Source organism: Rhododendron vialii, chromosome 11a (genome assembly GCF_030253575.1).
Source record: "Rhododendron vialii isolate Sample 1 chromosome 11a, ASM3025357v1".
NCBI classification, from domain to species: domain Eukaryota; kingdom Viridiplantae; phylum Streptophyta; class Magnoliopsida; order Ericales; family Ericaceae; genus Rhododendron; species Rhododendron vialii.
Genome location: NC_080567.1, coordinates 29,225,031 through 29,240,559, shown reverse-complemented (window position 1 = coordinate 29,240,559; position 15,529 = coordinate 29,225,031). Strand labels below are relative to the sequence as shown.

At 37.4% G+C, this 15,529-nt stretch overlaps 1 protein-coding gene across 1 annotated transcript; it reads left to right on the top strand.

The window, feature by feature from the left end:
* Positions 1-2,490: 2,490 nt before the first annotated feature.
* LOC131306359 (DNA (cytosine-5)-methyltransferase 1-like) lies at positions 2,491-15,110 on the top strand. Its single transcript, XM_058332553.1, has 12 exons — positions 2,491-2,974; positions 6,236-7,706; positions 9,590-11,099; positions 11,389-11,553; positions 11,781-11,976; positions 12,095-12,206; positions 12,507-12,654; positions 12,781-12,978; positions 13,330-13,608; positions 13,706-13,867; positions 14,170-14,388; positions 14,744-15,110. The coding sequence occupies exons 1-12, from the start codon at positions 2,896-2,898 to the stop codon at positions 14,885-14,887; spliced, it is 4,683 nt and encodes a 1,560-aa protein (XP_058188536.1). The 5' UTR covers positions 2,491-2,895; the 3' UTR covers positions 14,888-15,110.
* The last annotated feature ends 419 nt before the right edge of the window (positions 15,111-15,529 follow it).

Sequence of the window (15,529 nt, the reverse complement as noted above, 5' to 3'; positions counted from 1 at the left end):
TCCTTCGCCTTCATTTACTTATTTTTCCTTTTTATTAGTTGGGCTGCGCTGAAGTCTTTGAATATTGGTTTACAGTTGGTTTTGCAAGTTTGTGTGGTGGCAATTTAAAGTTTAATTTCTGGGATCTAAGCCGGAAACGATCTGCCGCCAAGAGGAATATTTGTGAACTTAGTTGAATGGACCTCTACTTTTTAATGTCCCCTTTGTATCTTGATTTGCACAAGAGAAGTTGTGGAACCTGTTGAATGTTCATCTTGTTGAGCAACAGTCTGGGAATTCTGTCAAAATCATGTTGTGGAACCTGTTGAATGTTCGTTTATCTTCTTCGAGAAACGGTCTGGGTGATTTTGAATTTGGAAATGGTAACAAGTAAACGTGGCTGCAGTTTTGATTTTTGAATTGCATGAAATTTTCCCCTCATAAATGGGGAGAAATCTTGGGGCAGCACAATGGAATGACGTAGGGGGTGAAAAAAGCCATTAGCTTGATCAAACTGGGGGACAAAATCTTGCCATGTCTCTTGAATTGAAAATATATAAATATAAATATATATATATATATATATATATATATATATATATATATATAGAGAGAGAGAGAGAGAGAGAGAGAGAGAGAGAGTTAGGTTCCGGTGAGGGATCCCTCATTTTATTAAAATGCGGGACTTTCCTTCTCAGTTGAATTTTGATGATCCGAGCCGCTCAAAGTGATCAGAACGTGATTTTTAGGGTTTCCGTGAGAAATCAGCAAAAAAAATGACCGGAAAGAGCTTCATCCGAGCAGTTTTTATTGAACGGTTCAAAAAAAAATTGTTCGGATGACGCCCTTCCTGGTCATTTTTTTTGCTGATTTCTCGTGGGGACCCTTAAAATTACGTTCTGCACACATTGAACGGTTCGGATTTTCAAAATTTGATCGAGAAATGAAAGTCTTTAATTTTAACAAAATGAGGGATTCCTCACTTGAAAATTCCTATATATATATATATATTAATTTATTTATCTGGTCTTTCGGGGTTATTTATTCTGGAATCAACGTCCAAGAAATCCTTCATAAAGTTTCATTATTCGTTGAGATGCATAAGATCTGGGCACTGAGAACCCCAACGGGTTCGGCCAATTGGGAATGAGAAAAATAATAAGTGTTTGGTTTCCTCGGAATCGTATGTTCGAATTCTGTAGAGATCAAATATTCTCAACTTTAGGGTCAATAGAGAGTTTGTCAGGTTATTAATTTCAAGGTCTTGAAATTAGTTTACGTGTGTGCAAGCTGATCCGAACATCTTGTCATAAAAGAAAATTTGTGCACCGCAAAATATTATGCATTTGGCAACTCCCTTCGTTGACCTTGAGTTTGCCGTAATCCAATTGCTGAAAATTGGGTTGATCTTGTTCGGGAAAAAAAAAGACCCTGACAACTCGCCAACCTTGATGGGTTTCAATAATTTCGGCTATTAAAGTGCTCATTTGTTGACCCATTGAATAATAATTAATAAATGTATGAACGAACGCTACCTATCTCATTGATAATGTATATAATATTATCCAGTGAGTTGAACCCCAAGTGATACAAACATGTGGGTTCTAAAGTAAATTTAACCCCAATCTATCTGCAGATCTAAACTACTAGTACATCTTAGTAAGTCATGCAAAAGACGACAAGTGGAACCAGAGTAGTTTATATGGCCTCGTTTTGTTAAGAAAAATAAGTATTTATTTTTTAATTAAAAATGATGTATTTATAGGAGAATAATCTATTTCGTAAAATAGAAAATAAGTACTTAAAAAATAAGAACGTTAGCGAAACGGGGTCAATTCATTTAACAATTTTAATTGAAGCCCATTGACTGACCAGCCTTTTAGTCAATATGGTCCAACTAAGATGGTTGTTATCTTCAACGGATTATAAAAATCATTGAGGCAATAACCACTCCATTGGGCTATAAAGGCATGAGGGCAAAACGGTACATCCTCACTTATAATAATTATGGACATGGAGTAATAGTTTATTACAGGACTTCACTTATTTATAAACAAGGAAGAGGATCCTCTCTCACAAGGGAAAATAATTACACCGGGTCTGGTTTCTCTAGATTTTTTGCCTAATCCGGGCCATTTCTATAATATTGCCCCATCATTTTGTAGAGCCCGTAGAATAGATTTATCGTGCCAAAAATAACATCGACAGGACATTAAATAAGTACATCGAACCACATTTATCTCATACAGTATAAGAAAACATACCGAACATTATTAATGCAAAATTAATTTATTTCGATATAAGTATCTCATGATAATTAATTTCTCTTAACCATGATTCTTGCCGTGATTTAACTTCCCGATGAGTTCTACAAGTTAAACGGTTTCGATCATTAACACCCGATAAACAAAGGTCCAACAAGAGTAATATTGAGAGATCTAGTAATTGTCACCAACTAGAGGCGATCCCCCTTCCTATATAAACAAATTGACCCACTCCTTGTATCATACTCAGAGGTCAGAGAGAGAGAGAGAGAGAAGAGAGAGAGAGAGAGAGAGGAAAGTAAGATCAAGAATGCCAAAAACTTTGCAAAGGCAGTAAAGTCACCAATTATACACAACACATTTGTGTCTATACACAGTTAGGGTTTTTCTCCCAAATTTTTTTTACCACTTTGGTTTTTCATGGTGGCGCGCTCCTGAAACCACTTTCCCGCCATTAGTCCATTTTTTGAAACGAACGAAAACCCCCCAAGTGGTATAAAAAACCCTCTTCCATTCCCCCCGCCTTTGTCTCTATGCTTCACCAGCTGTTTCATTCCAAACAGTTCTAGGGCTCTCTATACTTCTTCGCCGGGTGTTTTCTCGGATCGATCTTGCTTTTGGGCGCCGTAGATTCGTTGGGTCGATCGGCGAAATGGGTTCGGCGAGTCTGATGGTGGCCAGCCAGGGTGCCGTCGTCAATGGGGCCCCGTTGGAAGGCGAAGCGAATCCAGGTATATAAAATGCGCCCAGATTTATGTGCAGATGTATCTATGTATCTTGATGTATTGATAGATATAGATTTTTTTTTTATCGCATATGGATAGACATAGATATCTTTCTAACAATGCGCGGATACGAAGGGTCTGAATTTTAGATTGTAGTCCATTAATTGCATGCCTACCCTCTTTCTCTCTCTATAAATGGAGTATATATAAATCTCTCTCTCTCTCTCTCTCTCTCTATATATATATATATATATATATGTATGTATGTATGTATATGTTTGTACTTATACATGATAAGGCGCTTATATGTACTGTCCGATTTACAGATGTTGATTGTAATTTTAGAATTTTTTTTTTATGTTTCAGTTTGTATATGAGTATGTTTTGTCTATTTTTATTTCTCTCCTTTGTTGTTACATAAATCATAAATGGATATATCCAACAATACATGTATAGGAAGCGTCTGGTATAGAGAAGTTACTGTTATTTTAGATTTTACTGTTTTTAATAATCTTTCCTGTTGGTGTACAGTGGGATTGATTGGTTGCGCGTAAGACGGCTCAGACACCCGAGTTATCAAAAAAACAGATTGAGATTTTGTTTTTTTGTTGTTGTTGTTGGTTTTGATTAGCGATCTAAGAGATGCGTTGAAGTGGTTGTAGGGGGAGCATCCAATGCTCTCTGCATTGGTATTCAATTAGCCATGTGCCAATTTCAAAATCAACAATTTGCACTCTCATTATACGGGCACATTTCAGAACTTATGGGAGTATTCATTGCGTGCAGGGTCCTTCAATGGTCTTAATAATTGATTTGCACTCATATTACAACCACCTAAAGCATTTTTGCCATAACCCTCGTGTAATTTATACAGATAAAGATATTGCAAGTATACTTTCAGAGATATATACGGAACTCCTTCCTCTCTGGCGCACAGGGAGACTTATACAACTTGGCCTCGGGTTTCATATTTTTTACAAGTATTTTGAGGGTTGGACAACTATTGATTTGTGAGTTACTTGGTGAACTTGTTTTGTGTGATAAAAGAGATAGGAACAACTACAGAGTGCCCCAAAGGCTGTCTTAGTTGTATAGATTTTTTTACAGGCAAGTTAAGAAAGTGAGGTGGGGTAAAGGAAAAGGAAACGGATTTATCTTGTCTATGTTGATTTGCAAAAGAATTTAGGAGGAAACATTGAAATATGCGTGTTTAATTAAGAATGGAACTTGTTGAAAAATAAGATTCCTGCAAAAATCTTGCGTTTTTGGCAAGATAAGTTTTATGGACAAACTGTTGGAACAGTTTTTCTGCAAGTGTCCAACATATCTTGCTAAATGAACAGTAAAAAATGTATAAAACTTTAATGTTTCAGTACTTTTTTTTCTTGATAACTCAATGGAGCCATAGATAATGTTTCAAAGACAAATCCGAAATGCATAGGAGGGAGGGAGAGATTTGTGGCCTTCAGTATATATATTAGCACTAAACAACATTTCCGTGTATGGACATGAACAAAGATAGAAGGAATGCTTGATAAGGAGGGAGGAAGGCATACTATTTCTTGATCTAGTTAGAATAAATTGTATTCTTATGTTTGACTGACTGTATACCATTTGTTGCATCTTATGTTTGGTCATATATGGAATTATGCAATTGGGTTTGTATACTGTATTTGTGCACTCTTTTTGTCTCTTCTTGTTTTGACATATGTGCACCTTACTCTGTTACTGTTTGTACAAACAATCATGCATACCTAACTTACACGTGCTAACTTGGAAATGCGACTTTTATCTGCTTGTGGACAATGTTCTGGAAATACATTCCCGTCGGCTTCTCATATGGCTTGTCCCCTTCTGAATCACCAGCTCGACTATTAGAACCGTCGCTTAGACAACCCTGCACAATTAGGTTAGAGCTCAAAGCTACACCAAAGAAACACTCTTACAATTTGCCTATCTCCTCGTAAAAGTAAACGTCTTGAAGGAGGTCTCTTTTTTGTCTTCCATGAATCAAAATGCTCCTTACATAAGAAATCTGAATGGAGTCTACTTTTTGTAAATGGAACTCATAAATCATAACTCAAGGGAAGATAAACAATGATTTATCACAGAGACCATAAATTATTAATTTCCCTGGCAGACACCATGCCCCCAAATCAATATGACCATATCTATACACTGTTTGACACTATTCTGCATTAATAGCATTTGAATTATATTTCCTTTGTTTCTTCCTCTTTATTCCATTATCCAACCACCAGATACATAGCATGATCAGGGGAAAAACACACACCAGATAAATAACTGAAATGGTGAAGATTAAAATTCTAACATTAACAAGTCAAAATATCCAACATTGATTGTGCCAAGATTTTGTTTTCATTACGTTGACATCATTCTAGATATTCTTGGTATGTCCTCCACTTTTTGTTTATTCCTCTTTGCAACATTCTGTTCTTTAACCACACTGCAATACCACAAATACAAGTTTGGCTTTCGAGACGTATTTTACTCTTTACTATGGTAGTTTTTGCTGGGAGGTAATCATACGTTCTTTATTTGCACCTCCGAATGGATCTTACATTATTGTTTCATTTGATTATGCTGCTTCTTGCTTATGCTCTCTGAACTAGTTTACCTACATAAAACAATTCAAATCTAGCTTTTTCCTTTTGCAATAATGACGTGTCTAGAGATGCTACTATCTTTGTTACTATGATCACCTCCCGAGCATGGTCTTCTCCTACATCGTTTACATTTCTTACTCATGTATACATTTCCTTTGTGCTGTATGTGCTTTTTTTCAGTAACTAATACTCCCTCCATCCCGGTTTGTTTGTCCCCTTTTTGACTTTTTGAGAGCGTTTGACCTCTCAAATAATTGGCTCTAATTTTCAATTCTTAATGTTTTTAATATGCAATATGGATATTGTTCGATAGATCTCAATTAGTTTTATTACACAAAATCTTCAAAATCATAATATATATATAAAATGTAAGATATAAGTATATTTTTGAAAGACACGTATTTCGACAATTGGACAAACAAATTGGGACGGAGGGAGTATCAGTTTTTGGGAACAAGGGTCTCCATCATTTTGGCCTCTCATTATTGGGGTCGATAGATTATTAGTCCTTTAACTAGTCATTATCATTTAGGCATAGCAAAGATTCAATGTCTTGCATGGGCCTATACAGGCTGCAGTTTTTGTTTGCATGTCTTCTTCCCATCTTTCTGACCAACATTTTTTCCCTTATGTTTGTTAGGGATGAAGGAAAAGAAAACAAGGGCTAAACAGAAACCTACTGCTTCTGGTGAAGTGACTGCAAAACCAAAGAAAAAGCGTTCGTCGGAGAGCACTGAAAATGGTTCTCGAAAAATGCCAAAGCGAGCTGCTGCCTGCAGAGATTTTAAGGACAAGTCAATTACGAAATCTGACAAATCAGAAATGGTAGAAACAAAAAGAGACCACTTAGTAGAAGATGAGTTAGAAGCAATAAGCTTGACTGCTGGCCGTGATGATATGCGGCCAAATAGGAGACTGACCGACTTTGTCTTCCATGATGAAGATGGAAAACCACAACCAGTAGAATGTTTGGAAATGACAGACATTTTTATTTCGGGTCTCATCTTGCCATTGGATGAAACTTCTGACAAAACTAAGGGAAAAGGAGTTAGATGTGAGGGCTTTGGGCGTATAGAAACTTGGTCAATATCTGGATATGAAGATGGCTCTCCGGTCATATGGGTCTCTACTGATATTGCGGACTATGACTGTGTTAAGCCAGCTGGGGGCTACAAAAGTTTGTACTGTCTTTTCTATGAAAAGGCCAATGCATGCATTGAGATTTACCAGAAGCTTTCAGTATCTTCTGGGGGTGATCCTAACCTTAGTCTTGAGGAGTTACTTGCTAGGGTTGTCCGCTCTTTGAGTGGAAGAAAGAATTTTCCTCGTGGGTTATCTGTCAGAGAATTTATTCTTTCGCAGGGAGAATTTATCTATAATCAACTAATTGGCTTGGATGAGACATCCAAGAAAAACACTCAGATCTTCTTTGAGCTACCCGTTCTTGTTTCCCTTATGGATGAAAGTAAGAAAACAATGGGTTTTGTGCCTGAAGAAATGGTTCCATCTGATAGAGTGTTAGAAAAAACTCTGACTATTCGGGATGGAGAAAAACATGAATTAACTACTGCTGATGAGGAAGACGAGGACATGAAGTTGGCCCGCTTGTTGCAGGAAAAGGAAAACTGGCAAGCACTGAGACAGAAGAAAAGGCAGCGCGCGGTTTCTTCATCGAACAAATATTACATTAAGATCAATGAAGATGAGATTGCTAATGACTATCCTCTTCCTGCATATTACAAGACAGATCTTCAAGAAACTGATGAGTATGTCATTTTTGACAGTGATATTGATGCAAATTATCCAGATGACCTTCCTAGAAGCATGCTGCATAACTGGGCTCTCTATAATTCTGATTCGCGCTTGATTTCTTTGGAGCTTCTTCCAATGAAACCCTGTGCTGACATAGACGTCACAATTTATGGCTCAGGGATTATGACTGATGATGATGGAAGTGGGTTTTGTCTCGATGGGGAGTCTAATGGAACTTCTAGTTCTTCTGGGCAACACAATGTCGATGGAATTCCTATATATTTGAGTGCAATAAAGGAATGGATGATAGAATTTGGATCGTCAATGGTCTTTATTTCAATTCGGACAGATATGGCCTGGTAATAACTTATTTTCTCATACTAGAGTTTGACAGTAGCACTAATCTAACTATCATAGTTGTCAAATCGTGAATCGAAATGGGCATTTTTCGAACCGTGAATCTCTCCGATTCGGTCATGACTTCTATAATGCATAGAAACCTATGCTTATTGATTGGGGTAACAACAATATATACTACAAATGAAAGATTTAGGCCTAAATCAATAAAAACATTCTTCTAAATGATGATTTGATAATAACGTGGAGTATTAGGTAAGCTACTTGTATTGCAACTACCAAGAGATGATGATTCATATATCCTACTTATGGTTCTTTTTGTACAAAAGAGATATAAGTACAAAACAAATCCTTAGAAGGTCTATGGGGTTGGTATATTCCCTTTATTTTCCTCATTTTCCATTCACTCTCGTAATCATTTTCTTATTATCTATCCATATAAGACAAAAGATGACACATATCAATACTAAAGACCTTAAAAAAATAGTTTGAACCCTTTTCAAACAACAAAAGAAGCAAAACAAGAGTAAAAAATAAATTTTGGAAATTTTAAGTGAATTGAACGATTCACTGATTCACGTATGATTCACAGCTATTTCCAATTCAAGCAGCCTATTCATATCGATTACCAACTGAATCGTACGATTCTGACAACTATGGTAACTATTAACTAATTTAGGTCCTTCTGTTTCTCTAGGTATACTTGTATACAAGGGTGGCCTATTATGATTGGGGGCGTATTTATTTCTACATATCCTTGCATTCCTACAGTCCTAGATATATTTGCAGTGACTGAAGTTCATTTTAGAACTCCCTCTTGCAGGCGCGTATTCTGTTTTTATGGTTTGGCATGAAACCCTTCTTCATCTGCGTACAACTTGTGACCAAGGTTGTCAAATCGTGAATCGAATTGACCCTTTACCGAATCGTGAATCGTAACGATTCAGTTCAAGTTTTGAAAATACATTGGAAATTGTATCTAAGCACCCATAAGAGATACATTGTAACATTCAAAAATCTCAGTTTAAATTTATATTAAAGTTTTTTTCCCAATTACTAATGGATGATTGCATGGTATAATAGGAAAGACACTTGTACATAATAGGAAAATAAATAGTATAGTAAAATGGATATGTGCATATAGATGTTAAACATTCATTATAAAAATGAAAGCTTGGCCTCAACACAATAAAATTTTGTACCTTGGTAGGTACGAAACTAAACTAGCTTATATGGCAACATATGTGGGTTGGTTCGAGGCTCTTAGCCCTGTCCTAGTCTATGATTTAGAGGGTACATGATTTAAAAAGATCATTTTGTGAGACAACGCATCCATATAGATATCATCCTCAACAATATTCAAAGTTACTCGTATAATTACCATAGAGCAAATTAAAATTGTAATATTGCAAAGACATTGAGCACATCTATTGACTCACATCATATCAGAATATGAAAACTTACCAAAATAAAATACATAACTCATCAATGTAAGGCATCTTAGTTGTAAAGAACTTCAGAGTGAGTATTTAATCTCTAATAAGATTGAGGAAAAAGGGGTTACCATGCTCCGAATCAAAATAAATACCAATATTAACAAATTTTGCAAATGTGGTTTCATATTAGTCGAAAGCAACATTTATGATAAACCGTGATTCACCTATAGATTCGCATTGTTTTTGCATGAATCCTGAATCGTACGATTCACCATCGATTCTATATAAACCTTGATTCACCTATAGATTCGTATAATTTTTGCGTGAATCGAATCGTGAATCGTATGATTTTGACAACCATGCTTGTGTTGTGACGGTTTTGGCAAAATGTCAACAATGAAAAGAATATAATTTTGGTGACAGCTTACATGGTCTTCTTGTTTCTACAGGTATAGGCTTGGAAAGCCATCAAAGCAGTACATGCCATGGTATGAACCAGTTCTGAAAACAGCCAGGCTTGCAATTTCCACCATTACTTTGTTGAAGGAACAAAGTCGAGTATCACGACTTTCATTCTCCGATGTCATTAGTAGGTTGTCTGAATTGGACAAGCATCATCCTGCTTATATTTCTTCCAATCCAGTGGCGCTAGAGAGATACGTGGTAGTCCATGGACAAATTATACTGCAGCAGTTTGCTGAGTTTCCAGATGATACTATTAGGAAGTGTGCTTTTGTGACTGGTCTTCATGATAAAATGGAGGAAAGACATCATACAAAGTGGTTAGTGAAGAAAAAAATGCTGCTGAGGAAGGAAGCAAATTTGAATCCAAGAGCAGCAGCGGCATCTGTGATCTCTAAACGGAAGGCTATGCCGGCTACGACAACAAGACTGATTAATAGAATTTGGGGCGAGTTTTACTCAAATTACTCCCCGGAAGACTCAAAGGAGATTGATACAGAAGAAGTGAAGGAAGCTGAAATTGAGGAGGAACAAGAAGATGTAGAAGAAGATTGTGAAGAGGTTGAAGAAGAAAAAGGACTTGTTATTGAGCAAATTGTGAAACCTCATTCGGCATCAAAAGAAAGAAAGTCACGCTGTTCTAGTGAGGAAATTACATGGGTTGGGAAAGAAGTTGGTAGAACATGCGAGGGTGGGGCTCTCTACACACAAGCAGCAGTTTGTGGAAGCGTTGTGTCAGTTGGTGGTTCTGTACTGGTGGGCCTGGATGACTCTGAAGAATGTGCTTCTATCTATCTTGTGGAGTACATGTTTGAAAGCTCAGATGCTAGAAAAATGGTTCATGGGAGATTGATGATGAGAGGATCTGAGACTGTTCTTGGGAACACAGCTAATGAGAGAGAGGTGTTTCTAACAGATGATTGCTTGGAATTTGAACTGGATGATGTCATACAAACTGTGGTTGTTGAAACTCGGTTGAGACCTTGGGGTTACCAGTATCGGAAGTCTAACGCCATTAATGATAAGCTCGACCGGGAAAGAGCAGAGGAGAGGAAAAATAAAGGATTACCCATGGAATACTTTTGCAAAAGTGAGTATTGCTCTGACAAAGGTGGTTTCTTCAGTCTTCAAAAAGACTCTATGGGCCTTGGTACGGGGCTTTGCCACTCCTGTAAAAGTACAGAAGCCAAAAGGCAGAAAGAGCTCTTTGTGTTGGATTCTTCCATGACTGGCTTTACATATGAGGGAGCTGAGTACTGCATTCACGACTTTGTGTACTTAGGTCCTCATCATTTTGGAGAAGATGAGGACAGCGCAACTTTTAAGGGTGGCAGGAATGTGGGTCTGAAAGCTTATGTTATATGTCATTTGCTGGAGATTGAAGGAGGCAAGGCTTCTAAAAAAGCTGATCCTAAATCAATGAATGTTAAAGTTAGGAGATTTTTCAGACCAGAGGAAATTTCAGCGGAGAAAGCATACCGTTCGGATGTACAAGAGGTGATTATTTTTTAACTACCATCAACATAGTCTGTCATTTATATTAGAAATGATTTCACAGTAAGCCTTCGTATATGAAGATGTGTTTATTGGTGTATGGCAGTGGACAGCCCCATACTTATTTACATTCTAAATGCCTAAATAGCAAATTAATTAGTTAATACTACCCTGTTTGTAGAATGGAGTGAAGTTTTTACATTGTACGGATATGTATGTTGCCTTCTATGGACATTCTTCTCTGTGTTATAGATTATAAAAATGTTGTAATCCAGTTTAATGGTATCTGCAGATTTACTACAGTGAAAACATAGTAACGGTGCCTCTTACTGCCATAGAAGGAAAATGTGAGGTCCGAAGAAAGCATGATCTTCAATTTATGGATGACCCGGCAATTTTTCAGCACATCTTTTACTGTGAATACTTTTATGACCACAATAACGGAGCAGTCAAGCAGGTAGCTTCCTTACCCTTGCGTGGTACTAATGTTAATGCGTCCCTTCTCTCTCTCTCTCTCACATACACACATGGACATCTTTTCACAATTTCACTTGTCATTTTTCTATAGTACCTCCTGTTTTTGTTTTTCTTTTAGAAGTTTTCCTTTTGGATAAGCTTTCTGTCTTTGACAAACTGTATTTTCATTTCTCAAGTCTGTACACCTTTTCTATCTTTCATGGACAGTTGCCAGCTAATATTAAACTAAGCCCATCAAAAAGCAAGGTTGCGGATGATGCTATGAATAGAAAGAAGAAAGGCAAATGTATAGAAGGAGAAGATGGGCTTGATGAAAAAAAGGAGGCATCTTCAGCAAATTGCCTGGCCACGCTAGACATTTTTGCTGGTTGTGGAGGGTTATCTGAAGGTTTACAGAAATCAGGTAAGCTCCTTCCGTTGTTCTTGGTCTTAATATTAGTCTTTTAACAATATTTTGCCAACTTCAACTCCATTTTGAAGTACTTGGTGATTGATCCATCTGCTTCATAAATACTTAACAGGAGTGTGCCAAACTAAGTGGGCAATTGAATATGAAGAACCTGCAGGAGAGGCTTTCAAATTTAATCATCCGGAGGCCCTGATGCTTATTAATAACTGCAATGTGATTTTAAGGTGGAAGCTTTATTTTTTGCCTGCTGTTCGTTTTCTGTTGATATTAATTTCAAAGTCGCAATATTAAGCAAAAGGCATCTGCTTGTTTACTCTTAAATTTAAGCTTTGTTAGATTGCACTTTACTTTTCAACACCTTTGTGGATATTCAGCAGACCCTTCCTCGATACATTAATAAAGGTTGTACCTCTATTTTTCCCTATTTGTGGGAATATGTTTGTCATATTTTTTTTGGGTGAAGTTCCAAATTCTGTTTTTGTTTGAGTTTGTCTTTGATCTCTCATTACTGACTTGATATGCAGAGCTATCATGACAGCATGTAGAGATGAAGATGACTGTATTTCAACTTCTGAGGCGGCGGAGTTAGCAGCAAAGCTCGATGAGAAGGAGATCACTAATTTGCCTCGACCTGGACAAGTTGATTTTATCAATGGAGGGCCTCCATGTCAGGTACGTGAAGTCTCTTCCCTTTCTTGCTTTGTGGATAATAATTATTTAGGCAGTTTTGATAAAAGTGTGTAATGGAGCCTATATAGAGCTGTTGAACCTTTATTCTTAAATCATCTTCCTTTGCAGGGGTTTTCTGGAATGAATAGGTTTAACCAGAGCACATGGAGTAAGGTTCAATGTGAAATGATCTTAGCATTCTTGTCATTTGCCGACTACTTCCGGCCTAAGTATTTCCTGCTAGAAAACGTCAGAAACATTGTTTCATTTAACAAAGGGCAGACGTTTCGGCTAACCCTAGCTTCTCTCCTTGAAATGGGTTATCAGGTATATTGCACTTCTTTGCCATTTTATGTCACTTAAATAACCCCTACACAATTAACTAGTTTGTCATTCTCATTCAACGTGATCTTGGTAACACAACACATTTTTTTGAACGGTTGGGAATGAGTGGACACGTGTCTTTTCTTGTCTTCTCCTCCCTTTCCAATTGCATGACTCAACTTTTCCCTATCACTATTTTTTTCTCACTTTTCCTTTGTCAATCTTGTATGTTTCGACTTTGCCAATCGTTATTAACTACCTCCACGTCCAATGTGAAAGTGTGTCATTTAAGATAAGATAAGTTTCATATCGTATGGATCTTTTCTGATTTCACTTATATGTTCTTTTTGGCAGGTAAGATTTGGCATTTTAGAAGCTGGGGCATTTGGTGTTTCACAATCTCGGAAACGTGCTTTCATATGGGCAGCTTCTCCTGAAGAGACACTTCCAGAATGGCCAGAGCCAATGCATGTTTTTGCTGGTCCAGAGCTTAGAGTTGCATTGAATGGAAACAGCCAATATGCTGCTGTGCGAAGTACTTCAACTGGTGCTCCTTTCCGTGCAATAACTGTACGTGATACAATTGGAGAACTTCCAGAAGTTAAAAATGGTGCTTCAGCTACTCCGATGGAGGTGGGTTTCTCCTATACGGATTCTGAAGTTTCTTTGCCATGGATGTCCTAACGTTGTATTGTGGCTTACATCTTACTCTACTTTGTTGGCTGCACAGTACAAAGATGAACCTGTGTCGTGGTTCCAAAAGAAAATCCGAGGCGATACAACTGCCTTAACTGATCATATTTCGAAAGAAATGAACGAGCTCAATCTCATTCGGTGCCAAAAAATACCTAGACGCCCAGGTGCCGATTGGCGTGACCTTCCTGATGAAAAGGTACCTCTCTCATCTAATTTTACTAGATGGTCCGTCTATTTGACTGGGCTCATGTTAAGTGATAAGTGATTTTATAGGTTAAGTAATAGTATCAGGTAACTAGTAATGGGACTCCTTGGTATTAGATTTGGTCTCTTTGGATTTGCAGTCCAATCTGATGCTTCCGGATAATCAAACTGGTTTGAACAGTTTTATTCTTTGAAAAGTTGTACTCAACCCTCCTGTTTAATCCCACGATGTGATGCCTATTAATAGTTTCAGTTGTGTCTGGCAGCTGGCTTTAACCCACTTGTTTTCTGCAGGTTCGGTTATCTACTGGACAATTTGTTGATTTGATACCTTGGTGCCTGCCAAACACCGCGAAAAGGCACAATCAATGGAAGGGCTTGTTTGGAAGGTTGGATTGGGAAGGAAACTTTCCAACTTCAATTACTGACCCACAACCGATGGGAAAAGTTGGGATGTGCTTTCACCCCGACCAGGATAGGATACTCACAGTCCGTGAGTGTGCTCGATCCCAGGTAAGTCTGTCACTTGAAACTTTTGGATTCCCACTTTCAGTTTAGTCCAATTTGAATTCCCCTTCCCATGAGTCACTAGGATCATTTCAAACTAGCTATTCTTGGGACGTTGGGGGTTGACTTGGTTGATGTCATGGGTGTTTGGGATAAATGAGGGCTTTGTAACTTAGACTACCAACTATATGCAAATAATTCCAAAATCCATTGGTCGATGAAAAACAAGGAATTGTATTGCTACTTGAGTAATTGTGCAAGTGCTGATTGTTAGGTATTTTGATATTTTTTCGCAATTTTCTTCATCTATAAAAGAAACATAGTGCTGGTTCCTGATCTTTTTGGCATCTTGTGCATGCAGGGTTTTCCAGATGGCTATAAATTTGCCGGAAATATTCAGCACAAGCATCGGCAAATTGGCAACGCTGTCCCTCCACCCCTGGCATATGCTTTAGGGAGGAAACTCAAGGAAGCAGTAGAGAAGGGAAATGCAAATCATAGTTGAATTCCTCAATGTGTAGAAAGTCCGGGAAATTTGTGTCCAGTATGAGAAATGGCTTGTCGATACAAAGCTCATTGCTTCCTATATTGCAATGGGGTTCTAGAAAATCTAGATTCGAACATTCAAAATCAGTGAATGGTAGTAGTATGTCGCTCAGGTGCTTTGTTCATGAGCTGAATTTTTTCACTTTAAGCAATGAATCACTCCACAAACGGATTGAGTTGTCCATATAGAGCTTGAGTTTGGCTTGCTAAATGCACTTCTTTTTCTCACTGCTAGGCTGAGAAATTTCATAAAATTATAACCAATAAGTGCCCAATCATTTGAGCAATGTTGCATGGACAATTTTATAACAACTTCAGACAAGATTGTGTTCGGAACTTTTGGATACACATGGATCCACATGCGTCCGGTGGGGGAGAATTTTTTTAAAAAAATTATTTCTTTTCTTTTTTTAGCTACAAGTTCCAAACAAAAGTTGGGGAGATAAAGAAAAAGAAGAGAAAATAGTGATTAAGAAGGCAATGAGAAGGAAAATTGGGAGAAAAGTTGAATTAAAATTTGGAATTTTTCCTTCTCTTTGTTAAGAACCAAACTAGGGAACGAAATTTTTTAAGAAAATTATTTTCTTTTCCACTTCCACAA